This window comes from Pararge aegeria, chromosome 7 (genome assembly GCF_905163445.1).
Source record: "Pararge aegeria chromosome 7, ilParAegt1.1, whole genome shotgun sequence".
In the NCBI taxonomy this organism is placed as follows: Eukaryota; Metazoa; Arthropoda; class Insecta; order Lepidoptera; family Nymphalidae; genus Pararge; species Pararge aegeria.
The window spans coordinates 16134269-16153503 of record NC_053186.1 but is presented as its reverse complement, the minus strand read 5'-3'; the positions used below and the strand labels follow the sequence as shown (position 1 = coordinate 16153503).

The 19235-nt window shown below is 34.0% G+C and overlaps 3 protein-coding genes across 3 annotated transcripts; 2 read left to right on the top strand and 1 right to left on the bottom strand.

Moving 5' to 3' along the window:
- The first annotated feature begins 894 nt into the window (after positions 1-894).
- Positions 895-8930, top strand: LOC120625470. Its single transcript, XM_039892559.1, has 4 exons — positions 895-1087; positions 1172-1348; positions 7045-7382; positions 8069-8930. The coding sequence occupies exons 3-4, from the start codon at positions 7048-7050 to the stop codon at positions 8694-8696; spliced, it is 963 nt and encodes a 320-aa protein (XP_039748493.1). The 5' UTR covers positions 895-1087; positions 1172-1348; positions 7045-7047; the 3' UTR covers positions 8697-8930.
- On the top strand, positions 2142-6026 carry LOC120625058 (uncharacterized protein K02A2.6-like). The gene has a single exon (XM_039891966.1). The coding sequence runs from the start codon at positions 2142-2144 to the stop codon at positions 6024-6026; it is 3885 nt and encodes a 1294-aa protein (XP_039747900.1).
- Positions 8931-14478: 5548 nt separating the features above from the next.
- Positions 14479-19140, bottom strand: LOC120625084 (SRC kinase signaling inhibitor 1-like). The gene has a single exon (XM_039892006.1). The coding sequence runs from the start codon at positions 18997-18999 to the stop codon at positions 18319-18321; it is 681 nt and encodes a 226-aa protein (XP_039747940.1). The 5' UTR covers positions 19000-19140; the 3' UTR covers positions 14479-18318.
- Between the last annotated feature and the right edge of the window lie 95 nt (positions 19141-19235).

The following is a 19235-nucleotide window of genomic DNA, read 5'->3' as shown; positions in this document are numbered from 1 at the left end:
GAAGCGCGCCTGATGCTAGTCCAATGCTCGATATTGTAATTAAAACATTGTCTATGGTTCACTATATACATTTTATGATTTTTTTTAGGCCCAAATCAAATAATTCTTGCAGATCCCTAAATAAAATTGTGTGTCAGATCCCTAAATAAGATTTTGAATTGATGGGGGCTTTCTACGAAGAAGTATTATAATGAAATAACACTTTTGTAAGACACTAGGTTGGTTGGTTATGTAAGGTTTATTAAAAACCACGGGAACTTAGATTTCTCAAAATAAAAAGTAAGTCTTCCGGATGTAAGCCATTTTTAAACAATTTCATAAGTTCCCAAGGAGCTGTTTAGCTTTGAAGCTGTGCATAAGCAACAAAAGTAAAATCCATCTAGAATATTGTGATAAGTTTTATATATCTAAGTATCTCCAGAATGCAAACTATCTAAGTGACGATTTTCGTCGAGATAGGTGTAGTGGTTGAGTCGAGAACTTTCACATTTGTAATGTAGTATAATATAGTTTTAATACTGCGGGGTACGAGCCTTGTGGAGCCCATAACAATTAATGTCCAACAAAATTATAAAAGAACAGGTATGGTCATTGTGATATATCAAATAACAAGTTTAAGGATTATTTTCCTATGATTACTAATATAGATAAACCTAAAAAAAATATTATTTCTACTAAATAAGAAACTTAATTGTTTCATAATATGCCACTCTTAGTTTTTACTCAATTTTACTTTATTAGTTTAAGTGCGTCTTGGATTCGTACAATCCCAATTAAAGTCAAGAACCTAAAATAGGCCAAAGAAGATACAAAAATAATTTCTATAGACAAACCCATTATTATAACTTGTCTGTGTCTGTCAGAAGTCAGAACCGACGCTTCTCAGTTCTCAATTCTCACTGTCAAACGAGTATTTCTAAACAATCTTTTTGAATTCGAAATTAAATTAAAATCGTATTGTATTTAAAAACTGATTTAGAAAATTGTGTATGATATTCTAATTGTTTCGGCAAACGTAAGATGAATTCAACAATCTTTGACGATTTGAACCGTGAACATTTTGCATTGGAAGCAGCAAAGTGTTTAGGTATGAGGTTATGTTTGTTTGAAAATAGAAAGTCAATTTGTCCTTTTGTTATTTTGTTTGATGTCAAATGCTTTTCTCTTCTAGAAAATATTTTTGCGAATTCCCAAAACGTAACATCGCAGCACAAAGAGTTGTTGGAAATAAATTTGTCAATAACGGCCTATATTGCGGAGAGTGAAAATCGGCTCAAAGCCTTGCGCTTGAGTTTGGCCAACACAGCTGAAAGCTCGCACAAAGTTGTGGAAATACTCAGTGATAAATGTAAGTTACAAAATAAATACACATATTCTATAGGCGAAAGTGCCGGTTCAACATCACTCCAATAAGAATGTGTGGAAAGGTCAGGCTTGTTATGCTTATTAGTGATCTGATGTAGATTACTAATAATAAGTCGGTAGGGTAAACACCCGAATTTGTTTAGGGAGTTCAGTTATTGAAATACTGGATATCTGACATGTTGTGAGTGCTTAGACAGTGTAACTTTACATCATCATCAACCCAGTACTGCCCCACAACGGCATAGGTCTCCTCTCTAAATGAGAAGGGTGTAGGCCATAGTCCAGCACTCTGGCCCGACAACAAGACTCCAAACAGCCTTGAGATTGTTATGGAGAAATGAATGAATACACTTTTATTGTACACCAAAGAAAAAAAAAGTAGTTACACAGATATAAATACATATCAAGAGAGTACAATTTGGTGGCCTTGTCGCTACATAGCGATTTCTTCCAGGCAACCAATGGCGTAAAAGGAAAAATCATAGAAAAGAGGTAGGTGGTGCAATAAATAAGATTTAAAATAATACAAATATATAAATAAAATATATATATATATATATATAAATAAAACAATAACATATATATATATATATTGTCATATATAAGTATCTACATCATTTGTTTACCTTTTCTTAACAAAAGTAAAACCAAGTGGGTAGTTTAATTAACACATGTATAAACTGTCAAGTTTTGCTACCTAGCTCAATAAACGTGTTACTATGCAATATCGTATTATTTATACATAATAGTGGCGACGAGGCGAAAATTTAATTAAAATGGACCACAAATCAGTGAAATTTAATGAATTTAATCAAAAAACGGATGTATGGGACAATTACATCGACCGGTTAAAGTTTTGTTTTGAGGCTAATGGCATCATGTTAGACGGCGCCAAACGAGCGAATTTCTTTACTGTGTGTGGAGCGGAAGTCTTTGAGACTCTTTTGGCCTTGATTACACCAAGGAAAGCTAGTGATGTGACATTTGTTGAAATTGAAACAATTTTAACAAAACATTATAGCCCAAAGCCAAATGAAATCTCCATGTCATATAAATTCTACACACGGAACCAGAATACTAATGAAAATGCATCAGAATATATTGCACAGTTGAGGAAAATTAGCTCAAAATGTAATTTTATGGAATTAGAACGGATGCTACGTGACCGGCTTGTGTGTGGTATGAAAGATCGTCGTCTACAGTATGAACTCTTGAAAAAAGATAACCTGCATTATCAAGATGTTATTGATGCCATGTTAGCAGCAGAGACTGCAGGAAAAGACTACCATATGATTCATTCATCTATGGGTACAGAAAATAGCAGCACAAGTACAAACTGTGCAGCAGCAACAACAACTCAAAGCTCCTCAGTGGAAGAGATGGACATAAATGCAGTACAAACTAGATCAAATACACGACTATGTTTTCGGTGTGGTGATCGTCATGGTGGTGAATGTAGATTTATAAATGCCACCTGTCGGTTCTGTAAGAAGCGAGGCCATATTGAGAAGATTTGCTTGGTAAAGAAGAAATCTTTAAAGAGAAATATTAATTTCACAAATGATGAACACACAGATACACACTTGAATGGTATTTACAGCATTAACTGTGAAACCAAAGTATTACCATTTGTTGTTGAAGTATCATTGGAGAATATACCTGTTGTGATGCAGGTAGACACAGGTGCAAGTTTTTCATTAGTAAATGAATGCACTTGGAAGAATATAGAACATCAGAACCAACATATAACTCTTCAACCAGTGAACCTTACTCTACGTACATGGACAGATACACCTGTAATCTTACTTGGCCAAGCTAAACTACAAGCTCAATACAGAGACATCAAATGTTCACTAAATGTTATTATAGCAAAGGGTCGGGGCCCCAATCTTCTGGGAAGGGATTGGCTGGGCCCATTGAATATCGCATTGAATATCAATGTTATAGCTAACAATGATCTTGTGAACATTGAGAAGACAATTTTAAAATACAGCAACATCTTCAGGGATGGACTGGGCACATTTAGGGGAGATCCAGTGACCATACATCTCAAACCTGGTGCTACACCTAAGTTTTTCAAGGCTCGTCCAGTACCATATGCTATCAAGGCTAGAGTTGAAGAGGAAATTGATCGCTTGGTGGCTGAAGGTGTACTGAGGCCTTTATCTTATTCAGAATGGGCAACACCTGTTGTGCCAATAATAAAGAAGTCTGGAGACATTCGGTTATGTGGAGATTACCGTAGTACTGTCAACCAAGCAACTGAGTCGGACACCTACCCCATGCCAACAGCAAATGAGGTATTTGCTACAGTTGCAGGTGCGAAGTTCTTTACAACCTTAGACCTTGATAGAGCATACACACAAGTGAAAGTTCAAGACAGCACTGCTAAAATGTTAACATTAAACACATGCAAGGGTCTCTACTCCGTACATCGGTTACCTTTTGGAGTCAAAGCCTGCCCTGGAATATTCCAGAGACTCATGACAGCATTGCTAGCAGGAGTTCAAGGAGTGGCAGTCTTAATTGATGATATAATTGTAAGTGGTCCTACAATGCTGGAAATGCAACAACGACTTGAAACTGTTCTAGACAGGATACAAAAGGCTGGATTTCGTCTTAACAAGAGCAAATGTAAATTTGCTCAAGAAAAAGTAGAATTTTTAGGTTTTGTGATTAATGGAGAAGGTATCCACCCAGCTCCAAGTAAAATAGAAGCTGTAGTGAAGACGCCAGAACCACAGAATGTCCAGGAGTTACAGGCTTTCTTAGGACTGTATAATTTTTATGAAAGGTTTATACCCCACAAGGCAACTATACTTGAGCCATTACATAGACTACTAGATAAGTCTCAAACATGGCAATGGACTCAACGGGAACGAGATGCATTCAATAAAGCTAAACAGTTGCTTACATTTGAAACCACATTAGTTCATTATGATTTATACAAACCACTAATTCTTACGTGTGATAGTTCACAATATGGCGTTGGGGCAGTGCTATCGCATGTGATGGAAAACGGACAAGAAAGACCGATCGCAATGAGTTCTAGGACATTAAATTCCCACGAACGACGGTATTCACAGTTGGACAAAGAAGCGACTGCCATTATGTTTGGCATTAAAAAGTTTCACAATTATTTAGCGGGGAGGAATTTTACTGTGATAACCGACCACAAGCCCCTACTTGGAATATTCGATCCAAAAAGGCCAATGCCATGTATTTTATCACCTCGTTTGACAAGAATCGCAATAGCATTAACTGCGCACGATTATAGCATTGCTTATCGACCAGGAACTGAAATCGGCAATGCAGACAGTTTAAGTCGATGGCCGCTACCTGTACCAGATCAAGAGGAACAACCTCTCTATGAAATACTACTGATGGCGGAAAATCTTAGTGATTTCCCTTTTACCGCGCTTGAGATATGCTCTGAAACGAAGAAAGATCAAACTCTCTCCCGAGTTGTTCACTTTCTACAAAGCGGATGGCCAAACAAAGTTAACGATCGTGATTTACGAGTATATTGGTTACATAGATCAGAGCTCTCTCTACAAAATGGTTGTGTATTATTAGGTGGTCGTGTCGTCATACCACGACCTCTTCGACAAACCATCTTACGCATGCTGCATACTACGCATAATGGAATTGTGCACACAAAAGCATTGGCCCGAAGTTATGTGTGGTGGCCACAATTGAGCGATGATATAAATGAATTAGTAAATAATTGCACTCGGTGTCTAGAAAATAGGCATATGCCTCCAAGATCATCACACGAGTGGATCGTTCCTTCAAGACCATGGTCCAGAATACATATTGACTTTGCAGGACCATTTATGAATAAAACTTTTCTTATAGTAGTTGATGCTTTTTCTAAATGGCCTGAAGTGCTAATGACAAATAGTACTAACTCGGCATCAGTGATTCGTCATTTAAGGAACTTATTTGCTACTCATGGTATTTGTGAAACCCTGGTATCAGATAACGGAACTTCTTTTGTGTCCGCAGAAATGAAATTGTTTTTAGAATCTAACAAAATTAGACATGTGACATCCGCACCTTATCACCCGGCCACTAATGGCTTGGCAGAACGGATGGTACAGACAGTGAAGGAAAAGCTTCGGAAGATGGATGGATCATGGGAAATAAAAATTCCAAATATGTTACTAGGTCTTAGGGTGACTCCGTGTTCTAAAACAAATAAAAGCCCTTCGGAACTTTTGATGAATAGACGCCTACGCACGGTCTTAGATTCTTTGCACCCTGATAGCCTGCAGTATAAAAAGGTTGAAGGTCAAATAATAAATAATGCACAACAGAAAAACAGAGAAACTAATGTGGGACAAAAAATAATGTACAGAAATTACACAAACGGGCCAAAATGGTTACCTGGTCAAGTTTTCGAAAAAGATGGCCCATCTAATTACAGAGTACAAACTGAAGATGGTGCAGTTTTACGGCGTCATATAGATCAAATAATTAAAGTACAAAATAGAGAGAAAACAAGTGACATACTTGGAGGAAACAACAATGAGAGGAGTAATGCAGAGACTGAGGAAGATAAGATTGATCAAAATGAACAGAATAATGATTTAGGAAGCGGATCAGAGCAAGAGTCAGAAAATGATCCTATTATTGAAATACCAAGTGCAGAAAAATAGGAAGAGATGTTAGGAATACCTAAATCAGCTGAAATTGAAACGTCAGGGGGGAAGATCAGAACTAAACGAAATGTTCATTCTAAAGTTCCATATTCTAGACCCAGTTGTTTTAATGAAAATAATGATTAAATTGATTACTTTATTTGTTTAATTTTATGTTATATTTTTAATAGTGTACTGTGGATTTCTTGATTTAAATTGTTAAACTTTAGTTAATTTACATGACATACTTGGGGGAAAGGTATGTCATATATAAGTATCTACATCATTTGTTTACCTTTTCTTAACAAAAGTAAAACCAAGTGGGTAGTTTAATTAACACATGTATAAACTGTCAAGTTTTGCTACCTAGCTCAATAAACGTGTTACTATGCAATATCGTATTATTTATACATAATATATATATACATATATATATAAATATTTTACATCTCGGGAATGCAGGCTAGGAATCAAACATGCTGCCTTAACTTATCTTTTAACTTAACAGTGGCATTAAATTTTACAATAACTCTAATAAGTGTCAATATTAAATTTTTTTGAAAGTATCTGCAAAATTTAAAGTTTAAAGAAAATTAATAATAAAACAACATTAATTTTAATCTATCGATGCTTGAGTCACAAATGCATTAGTCCAGTGACCAGATTATAACTAAGCACTGTTGACTTAAGCCAGTAACTTGATAGCCTGAGTAGATATATACCTCTGAACCTGAGAGCTTAATTAATTGCTAGCTAAGAGTCAGTCTGAATTTGTTAAAGTCCACCAACTTGCAACAACATAAAAAGTTAAACTTTTGTGAGGATGGAGGCTCATGCCTAGCTAAAATAAGATATATAAAAGGTAAATTACTATTATAATACTATACAATTTTAGGTTTCTTATATTTTCTGTCTCTAAGTAAACATATAAGAATTAAAACTTACACTATGTTAGTAGAATGGGTACTTTATTTTAATTTTGGCTACATCTGCTAACAACCGGTAATTATACTTTAAAAACATTTGGCAATTTCAGAAAATGACAAGCATACCACAAACACCTCCAAAAAGAAAATTCCATAGAACTATAAATAATTCAATCAGGGAGACAAATAACAATTCAAAAACACAGTTTAATAAACAACAGTCTGCTAGAAACTTTGCTGTATGGTACAAATGCATGATTGATAATGATCGTCAGAACTTGTCACTGTATTTATCTGATGATGTCATGTTGGAGTGGTTTGGAAAGACTATTAAGACCAGAAAAAAAGTATCTTTCTTCATCAAATATGACATGCAATGCTCAAGACATGATTTTACTACTATTGAAAGTATTGAGAAGATTCAAGCAAGATATGAGCCGTTTGAAAGGTATGTCTACTTATATTAAAAAAAAATTGGTTAAGAAATGCACCTGTCTAGATTACACTGTAGTTAACTTGCTAGGATTAACCCTATCCAAAGCGCTAGTCACATTTACACTGATACCCAGACTGAGACTTCATTTCCTATGCAGTACATATAATATGATTCCAAATCTTTTTCAACACATTACCAACCAAATGTCTTGTGTACACAAAAATAAGTTAGTTGACAACACATTTGACTGGGTCACTTATCTAATGTGTGATGGAAACAGGACGCCACGAGCTGGCATCTGCCAAAAAAAGTACTGAATAGGGTTACAAGAACATCTATTCTACAAAAATCATAAACACAATTTTTTTTTTAAATAATCTAGGTAACTTATGTTAATTTCTACATCTGCTAGGGTACATCTGCAAAGACATGGATTTAGGGTGTCTTTTACAAATTTTCTTTGCCAACCAACAAAGGTTTAATGTATGTTATTGACATATTTTTGAATGAGCAATAATATGATGTGCCTAGAATATCTGAACCAGAATATCAGAAAAGATCCTAAAGCTAGTTAAAAAAAAAATTCAAACTTATGTCTCTTCCTCAAATTTCATTCCAATTCAATTCAATTCCATTTCATTTTCATTTCATTTCTGTTGACCTAAACTGTATTTCTAAGTAATCTTTTTATATTACAGAAAAGTTGACTCTATTTTGGCAAGTCCATTACACTCTCCAGAAATTGGAATACCAAGGCGATGTGGTAAAAGGAAAATGGACTCAGGCAGTAACAGTCCTCAGTGGGCTGAAGGCTGCAAACCTGACGATGATGATGAACCAGTTTTTATAGCAAAAAAGAGGGCTAAAGCTCATGATATTGTCTCCATGCATACATCAGAGAACTATACAAGCAGTGACATAAAAAATATTTCTGAAGAAAATCATGATATAAGCAACAAAGGTGATGGTATAATTAGGCGTAAACGTAAATTAACGTCTATAACCCCACCGAATTTAGAATGTGGACAAGGTGACTGTCTTCCTTCAACTAGTGGTACTTCCAATTCGGAAGCATCACATGATACTTTAAATGCTCAACTTCCTAAACTAGCTGTAGAATGTAACGGCTATATAGAATTTACTAGAACAAGAAACAATCGTAGTACTGAGGGTATGAAATGGGACAGAAAATGTAAAATACAAGTTAGTTATTCTGAAGACCCTCTTAATGTTGGTGAATATATTATATGGGGCTTACGGTACAGTGATGAGAGTAAATGTCGGAGGAATTTGTTGGCAGCTTTTGAGGAAGCATCGAAAGAATAGTCGTTTTACTTTTAAAAGTTCTATTTGTATATTTTAATAAAATTGTGGTCACAAGTCACAAGATACAAACTTAAAGATTGACATATTAATTGTTCCTACTTGAAAATTTCAAATAAGTAGAATTATTTCTACAAGGCTGTTATGCCCTTTGACATGTTGTCACAACTTTGGTCATAGGTTTATAATTTTTTAACAAAGGTATTGTTAATTTTAAAAATGTACAACAATACATTTACTTACTTATATTTACGTTATATATGTATTAATGTCATGAAGCGGTGATAGCCCAGTGGGTAAGAGCCTGAGTTTAATTTCGGGGGGCAGAGTTCAGCGTTTTAAGTAATTGAAATATAACTTGCTTCAATGGTGAAGGAAAACATCGTAAGGAAACCTGCATGGCTGTGAGTTCTCCATAATATTCTCAAAGGTGTGTGGGGACTCCACACCATGCTGGACCAATGCACATTGGGCCAGCATGGTGGACTACAGCCTTAACCCCTTCTAATTGTGGGAGGAGACCTGTGCCCGGTAATGTATAAATATGATGATGATGATGTTGATGATGAATGAAATCTTCTTTACATACATTTTAGTAAAACTTTTGTTTTAAAAATAAGAAAAAGAAACAAATTTGGTCATTTGTTTAGCAGAATATATATAAATAAATAAAAATACTGTAAGAATTTATCTCTTTATTTTGTTATATATATTTAACACATATTTCCGATTTAAAAATTACGAAGAGGTTGTTATTATGGTAATATCATGGCTGATGGCAGTGACTACATGGAAAATCTTTACGTGGGTTTCCTTTGTACAGTGTATTTATTTATATACCACATAATATATTATCTATGAATATGTTAGATACGGCTTGATAATGAAGAAATGATTAATTGAAGAAAAAAAAAACATATACTGGCTAGTTTCCACAACCAGCATAGGCAATACTTTCGCGCATGTATGAAGTGCACGCCACTGGCTATTAGGATGAAGTCATTTTCTATTTGACTATTTATATCTATGAACTTATTTAGTTAACTATTGTTATACAATTATGTAAGTATTTTCATTTTTATGGTGACATGAATTTAACAAAATAGTGTGTTATGTTGATAGTATTTTAACAATTTGTGGGTATTTTCTGACAATTGACGATGTGTATAATTGTATATGATAGTATGTTAGAAGTTGAGATAGTAATTATAATTATGTATTTGTGTTAAAAATATTTTCTCGAAGAATTTTTTTATTTCGGGGACACGTGTTGTATGCAGCCCACTCCCTGCCCTCTATCTGTTAGTGCACAAAAGATTAAGAAATAAAATATAGACCTTGTTACTTTATGCTAAGATTTGAAATACAATAACTCGCTCATAGCATCAACGTATAACGGATGCAGATGTTTGGCGCGTAAATGTAACAAAATTATTTTGAATATGTGTTAGTTCCTACACATTTGTAACATGGACTTTTATAGCGCCCCTGGTGGAAATTTCGTGAACTTTAAATCATTAGTAAGGGAAATAAGACTTTAACTTCAGGAAAATTAGTTCCATTTTACTTTGAAGTTATAATGATTCGATACTCGCAACCAATGACTTAAGACGTAAAACTGTGTAAAGGATTTTAGGCGTCAAACTGTTGGATTAATATATGCCACAATAAACCAACATTTCATAACTTAACATCAGATTAGCATGCCACACCATTAATTGTAGATTAGTAAAAAATATTGTACGTGAAATTGGAACAGCCCATTTCTATCGCCCCAATACAAACATATGAGTGTATGAAAATAAAAGTGAGTGCACATCGCAACGTTTATTTCGCAGTAAATTGTGTTTTAGGATATTACTTATACAGGGTTAAATAAAAAAACCAGAAAGCTTTCGGCCTTGTAATCCCAATCATTAAAACTGAAAACTGATATAAACTGATACTGACTTTTTGAAAGTCAGTATTAGTTTATATCCCACAAAAAAAAAAAAAAATTGTAAAGTGAAAGACTGAATACAAAATACATGTCCCTGTTGCCAAAACGCTGCGAGCACGCAAGAAAGTTTTGTGGTTCGCGCGCTGTTGCCGATAATACATAACAGAGTAATAACAAGTATCACAAACTAAAGAGTTAAAAAAAGTCTTAGTACAAAAGTTATAAGTTTAAATGTAGACATCTACAAGCCGAGAGCGTTTCGGTATATTTTTTATTTAACCCTGTGTATTTATAGTGAGTCTCAAAAATATATTATTAATTTTAGTCTTAATAGAATAAGTGTCACGAACGGGACCAAATTGTAAATATGTAAAAAGTTTCATTCCATTTTTACTTTACTATATTGCGATAAAAGGGTATGGACTTAATTTAACGCCGTACCCGTAACACTGTCCCACTGCATCATAACTTGCATATCAGATGAGATTGCTAACTTGTATAGGAATAAAAAAAATATAACGTTTTTCCACCTTTAATATACATAGTGCACGTTCGTATGCGTCCAAGGATATAGGGCTGTAAAAATAAATTTCTATAGTCTATATAAATATATATCTCGGAATAGAACTCTTTTAGAGATATTTTTTTTATTTTAAAATAAACAGATTATAATTTACAGAGTTACGAATATGGGGATAATTTCGAAATATCTCTGTCTTTCGCAGACTAAAATAACATTAAATGTAATAGCACCACCATACCACCGATTTCATCTTATTACTTTTTATTATTACATTATTATATGTTGCCTATTATAATTGTTAGTTTATTGAAATAGCATTTATAGACCTATAGGTACTTTAGTATAGTTTGTTTAGTGTAGTATATAAGTCGGGCTCGGGTCACGTGAAAAGAGCGTTTTTGGGTGATTCTTGCAATGTATGAAAATTCGTGCGTCTTTTCAATTGTTAATTGCATTTAACCTTATTTGTTCGTCATAATAAGTTAATTAAAAAAATAGCGCCGAATGATCAGTAGTAGGATACAAGAGGTGGCCATATCGTTTAGTACATAGAGTTCCTTCCCAAAAATGTCGGTGTTAAATATATACATCAAATAACTCCATAAACTAACTATGACTTCGTAACACGCTGAGTTAAGTTGGTATTTGATCAACTACAGATAGCCTGATAATAGCAAGCGGCAAAATACCTCTGACCTACAGAGGGCGCCACTCTGTTATAATAATGGTTTATTGTTTCATACACGACGAGATCTATTTATCCCTTAATCTTTCCGTTCTCTAGTATCTCTAGGGAATATTGAAAATGTGGTTTTTTTTTCAATTATTTACAACTAAATCTGGATAAATTAACTGTGTGAAAATGCAGTTGCAAGAAAATAGGTTCACTTTTATATAAAACTGTATGCTAGACTATTCATCAAATTTTACATTTTTGCTCTTGCAGTTTCATTTTTTGTATACTGTGTTGATTGGAAGCAAGTGCTCTTTTTACATAACACCTTCAATACCTTCTTGTCATGTTATAACCATGTTTGTGGATTTACTTATCAGTTTTCTGTTATGTAACTTTATATCTATTACAGTTATATTATTAAATTTCATATTATGTCTCCTTCACATTAGACATTTGACACACTTATTGGACATCACTCTAAAGTACATTATCATCGACAAGGTTCATCATTACAGGAAACTGTTGATTTCGATTGTCACGATACACAAACTACGCAACAACTTTGTAGCCTTTAAAAATTAGTTGCTCGTGATTACACATAATTTGGTGCCTGTGTCAGTGACATAAAAGTGGAACGTTATTGTACGTAAACACGATATATTATACTTTTTTTTTGCTTTGCGCTATGACGGCTAAAGATGTCTTTTAAAAGTTTTAAAGAGTTATTTGATGTAAACGAGCTTTAAGACCAGAACCGCTATTTTGCCCCAAGAATAACCGTGAAACGCGCGAGTTTTGGTACGGTATCCTTATGTGAGCGTGGTCTGAGTTGATTGACCGCTCAGGTTCGATTTCAAACAGGGTTCTGTATCAGTAGGTGTCTGTATTAATATTAATTAACGTCTACTCACGTGAATTTTTGTCGGAAATTGCCATGAGCTTGCGCGCGTGACGCAGTACGACAGACAATAAGTGACTGCGTGTGTGCTACAAATGTTCACGTGAGCCTATTCGTTAATAAATATAAAAACTTATTTAACTCATGACAGTTTTAAAATCTAGAGAGGTGCGGTAGAGTGTACTGATCCGCCTTTTAGAGATTTTTAAGAAAGACGGTAGATATGTAAGTCTTATTTTTAAAACATTGTAACATTACTTGCGAAGTAATAGATACGTTTTTTGTTTTATTTTAAAGAAATGTTTAAGGTTGAATTAAAGTTGTTTAGAAATACGAGAATAATTTTATTTAACTTTATACTATAACCATTTCCCGCTGTTTTGGCGCCGATTTTGAACCGATCAGGGTGAAATTTGGTGCACATCCTGGAGAAGACATAGTATAATAATTATCCCGGAAAAGCTGCTAGTAAAAGTAGCCCGCGGTACCTATTTAAATAATAGCCATTCTCCTATGCATGATGAGCTTGTCCTAATGAAATTTTGAATAGAAATAGCATCCTGGAGACGGTCATAGGATACATTTTATAGCGGGAAAATAGATATTTTTTATAAACGTAGGCGATGTCGCGGATGCAGGCGGGTAGACAAGCGTGCAGGCAGGCGGGCAGGCAGGTGGTCAGGCAGGCGGGTAGGCAGGTGGGTAGACAGGCGGGCAGGCAGGCCGGTAGACAGGCGGGTAGACAAGCGGGCAGGCAGACAGTCTTAGTGAAAGGGTCCCCTTTTGTCCTTTTGGAACGGAATCTTAAAAAGGACCGGTCGGTGTCAGTTTTAACTTCTACAATATTCATCAGAACATTTTACACCATATTCGCATTTTATCACTGCATTAACCCAGCAATACTACTTGGCCTACCTACTATTACACAGTCACGTATTAGAGATATGATCATTGTATCAAAAATGTACAATTAACGAGTAGCTAAATCCTTACTGTACATAAATTAGATCCGGACTCCTGGGTTGATATATCAGTCAGTCAGTCAGTTGCCTTTGCCTATAAGCATATACCAAATTTGCCCATACTTAAAAATCAGATACTTTCAATAGGTACGTAGGGACTTCTTTGTCGAATAAATTGTTTTTCTATTTTATGTATGTACGAATTTATTATTATTTATTATTTACGAATGTAAATAATACAGACAAGTCAAAGGAATTTTTTAATGAAATATACGAGTAGATAAACGAAAGTAAAATAGACACTATATTTCAACACGCGAAGTGTTGTGTTCTGTACCTACGAATCCATCGATAACTAGCATAATATCTGTTCGACGTAGGTACTACATCATGTAAGATAAAATATTATCTGCTAAGTCAACAAACAGAACCTTTCAATACGGTATGGCTCTTCGATATAAAATGCCAAATTCTTCTGCGGATGTACGCAAATTCACACGCCACCGCAGAATAGAGACGGACGGCTCGATTTGGCCTGACCTTGTGTTACTACTAAGATCCCGCGTTCCTCGTCCGGCGCCCGCGTATATGACGGTTTTTGTGCAGATCCGATGGGACCAGATTGTTTTCCTGAGATATAAAGTAGCCAATTACTCCCCGTCATTTCGAACTGGAATTTGACTTGATTGGTTGCTTAATTAGGGCGTGAAGGAATGATAGGCAAACAAACAATACTTTCACATTTAGGTATAAGTAATATTTGTAAGGATGTATGAAATCAAAACCGTAACTGTACTTTCATTTTATTTAATCAATTTGATACAGAGATTGAATTTGCACTACGATATTTTTTACCTTCGTCTTATCGTTATCGCTTATTTACGTATCAAAACATACATAAATTGCATATTTTATATAATGACACACAAGCATACTGACCATATTAAGGCGGGGACATACATTTTTATCACACGCTACGCTACGCTACTTAAAACGATTTAGAATTATTTTGACTTAGATTGCGTGGCGATACATCGCTGTGGCGTGTTTTAACTTTCAAGTATGCTGTGGCTCTTATTATTTTTTACTGCCGTTTTGTACTAGTGAGATAGACAACTTATGTGTTTATATACGGAATACATTGGCGCCAATCCTGTTGTTCATAAATCTCGAGTCTAGTTATCTTATCGTATCTCCCTATCAACATCATCTCAATACCAACCATACTAAAATAATCCATGTAATTAACGCTTTAGATGCGTTAATTACATAGATTATTTTAGTATAGTTAGAGGCCTATTTGAATAAAGAAATACTATTTGACTTTGAGTTTGAAATTTTATTACAGCAAAATTGGCACCGTTACATTAAGGTACGAGGATGTTTTGTTTACCGAATCTTGTCCACATTAAGTTGTGTATATTTTAATTTTTTCGTTCCCGTCAAAAAAAATCCATAGTAGGGACGTAAGTAGTTGAGTCTTGTCCATTGTTGTAATAATAATATATTTACGACCTCGTTATTTAGTATAAAATGGTACAAATGGGATAATATGCTACAAGTACTTATACATTCACTTGAACAACTTAAACATTATAATTATAACAATCGTAGATTCATGGTTGGTCTCCTAAAGCGGGAGCCAAGACCAAACAATAATTTCAGATTATATTGTAAAAAAAATGTTATGTTCGAGTAACCTTAAATTTTATTTAGCTTGTAGCCGGAAGTTAAATTAGATTTCATTTTAGAGTATTTTTACTGAATATACTTTTTGATCAATGGTCGCTGCTGTTTCGTTAGCAGCGACCATTGAACTAAAAGTATATTCAGTACAAGTTAGCGCACGTGAATTGTAAACTATAGTTCTGCCGCCAAATATTCCCGTCTGTTCAGATTTGAAACATATTACGTTTGCAGCGACCCCTATGCGCAAATAACGTGTGATTTGATTTTGGTAGTGCAATTTCATAACTCATTAATTAAAGCACTAAAACTTATAAACTTAAAAAAATATTTTCGAGACACAATCGAGTATATTAATTATGGAATTGAGCAATAATAATATAATACATCATTCTTTAACTTAATTTGTCAGATCTAGGGAATGTGGCACCGACATGGCATGATTAATTTAATTAACTAGTCAATTATACATAGGTAACTAACTGCAATGATTATTTTTATAATCCTTAGATCAAAGATTGGTCTCCACTGTAATAGTAGATAGTGAGCTTAGACAAACCTAAGAACAATAGCACCACAGCATAAAAGCGGTTACTGAATATAGTACAATTTTGGACTTTAAAACAACTTAGTGTTGGAAATGTAATCAATATTAACGGATAAAAAAATCGTTTAGTGGGAACACTTACTTTATACAGTCTAGTAGTTAACTAACTGATTTTAATACAGTTGAGTTTGGCATGATATTTATATTGCCACGTTTTTGGTGGGGTGCAGTGGAGACCAACTTTTATTAATCTGATTTAATGATTAAAGTTACTGATTGCAATCGAAATCGAAAATTTGAACGAGTAATAGAAATTACTAATGGGAACTGATAAAAATACAACATATTTTTGAGACACTGAAATATAAAATAATGTTGGTAATAAAATAGTTTTTAAACTTACTAGTGGAATCAACATTAAACAAGGAATGAAGTATTTTGTATCAAGTCTGTTGTAATAAATGTAAAAAGTTGTATTATTGGTGCCAACTAAAATTGTTTAAAGCCTTATGAACTATATGGATAAACAAAAATTAAATTTAACACTAAATTTCTATTTGTGATTTCATTATAGTGCCTTACATAAAAACGTTAATTTATTTGGGTAATAACACAATTTTTAAATCATTAATTCCTCATAATTAACGTTTTTGTATTACGTTGGGCTAATAAACTTTTAAACACCACAATCAAATAATATGATTTGATTTTAATAAGTATATCATAAAAAAATAAACATAGCCTGCTTTTGCACCATCATCATTAACCTAAACATACATAAAATAACACAAATTTAATAAAATGTAACTACAAAATGATTAAATGATTCATTATTATTAACATATCAATAATCTGATGCCACTCAGTTGTTCTTATTTAATACAATATTTAAGGCCAAACATACTTGTAATCAATTTGCCCCATATTTGTTTTACGCTCATCATATATTCACTTAGAGAGTTCTGCTACAGATTTTTGGTATTAAGAACCCATTAAAGGGCTTTTGGACTAAAGCTCTGAGTTTTTCATTAATGTATAATAATACAATTTTGAAAATAGAGCTTTCTTAGATGACATAAAGCTTTAGCCAGTATATTAATGAGTTTATATAAAGCAAGCAGTCAAAATATTTCTATCAGAACTATTTATTGACATGAGTTGAGTGTGAGGAACCTCCTAGGGGTATTAAAGTTGTTAGGGCGATGTTATATTGATGTGACAAGTACAAAGGATCATAACAGCCTGAATAATATATTAATAAGGGCCTACCCATATGAGGATGATCATTAATCTTGGTTGAGTTTAAGGCACAAACAAATTATCACCAATGCTATTTAAACTTATTTTTTTTTCAATTTCATGCTAAATTAGATATTTTTCAAGGCACCTTAAGAATATGATTATTTCTCCCTTTTCCCTCCCATCAATTGCAAAATTTTTTACTAAGAGTAAATACAACACTAGCAAAATATGCAGGATTTGAACTTTTGCAGCTTCTTAATTACAACCAATGTTCCCAATATTGCAAATCACACAATTAGGTCATACTTAACATGTCAACTGCTATGTCTCATAGACTGAATTTAGAAACTAACTTGGGGCAAATATCACAATTGTTAGGCCAGTTATTTGTGACTTTCTTCATACTGGCATTTTATTTTTTACAAGTCTTCCCAAAAGAGGAGTATATCTTAAATATGATACTGAATCAAGCTGCCTTTTTACCAGGGGCATGGATGGATGTGTTAATCCCACAAAGGCTTCCATTACATTAGGTAAATAGTTTGCGGCTGATTGTGGCTGGCTGCTTTTTTATTTAAGACTAATTTAATGAAATTGTAAGCTATAGACTACAAACTGGACACTGTATGTATTTTCTGATCACTCAGTGTTCACTTATGTTAAACTGAATCATTGAACTAATCTTGATGAAATTTATCTCCAGGATAAAATACAATTGTAGTATTTTATCCTGGAGATGGACATGTTAAAAGTTGCTGTAGTAAGTTAATAATAAAAAAATTGCATTTGTTATCTGGCATGGCTTTTCTCCTTAACTTACCTCGGTGAATGTTCCCATAGAAATAGATTGCATTCTGGGGATGGCCATGAGATATAATATTTTATCCCAGGATAGTAGAGTCTTCAACACAAAGGCTCAAATTATGAGACGATGGGCAAAAGTACAGCTCGCCTACAGTAAATTGGAGGCAAATAGTCAGCCGCAAAGTATTTACCTAATACGTGCAAGCTAAATAAAACTTCAACTTATACATGACATAGCTTAGCTTTCATGGGAAATGATTCTATACATCACTGTTTCTCAGATAACTCTTGCACCCTGTATTGCACAAAAGACATCCTTAACCAGATCTACTTAACTTCACAGGTTAATTACTGCTGTTCAAAGTTATCTACATCATTCAGGGCACTAGGATCCTCCATTTCTTCCTTAGCATTGTTCTCGATAACTGGCTCATTCATAGGTATATTAGCATTCAAAGCTGGGCTTAGTTTAGGAGGTTGAGCAGCAGGTGTCACTCGTGAAGATGCAGATGGATTAGGTGCACTCTTAGTAGTCAATGATAGTTTCAATTTCGAAATTTCTTTCTCCAACTCATCAATTTTTTTCTTTCGTTCCTCCAATTGGGTCGTCAAAGTTTCTTTCTCTAATCTTAAAGTTTCTAAAGTAGCTGACTTACTCATTTGTAAATTTTTCAATGACTGTAATTCGGTTTTACATAGTTCGACATCGACTAATGTTCTGTTAACTTGTATCTCGGATTTCACGACTTTGGATTTATACTCAGATACGTCGTTAGTCATTTTAATTTTCGAACCCTCTAAATCGTTCACTTTTGAATTATAAATGTCCCGCTGTTGTTGGTATCTTAATGATTCTTCCATACATAATGTCTGCTGTCGTGAACATTCCTGCAACTGCGAGCTGACCTCAGATAGCCGATTTTGTAATTCGGTCTCCATACTCCAACTATTGAGTAGTGAAAGGGTAAGTAATATTGATACTGCAAAAACAATATACATTGGCCACCGACGCATGTTTTCTATACCCATATTACACGTCCACTACAATATTAGCCACCACGTCTTCGCTATATACAGTAGACTATTTTTAAAACAAGATTCTTTTTATTATTTTTACTACAAATAAATTTTAATTTAGCCGACAAACCACCATTCTTAGCAACTACTCAAATGTCAAAATGTCATTGACATCGTAATGTCATACCTGTGCAGCATAGACAAATAAATGTTTAATTAATCATCAAGATGCTTTAGAGCTTCGAGTT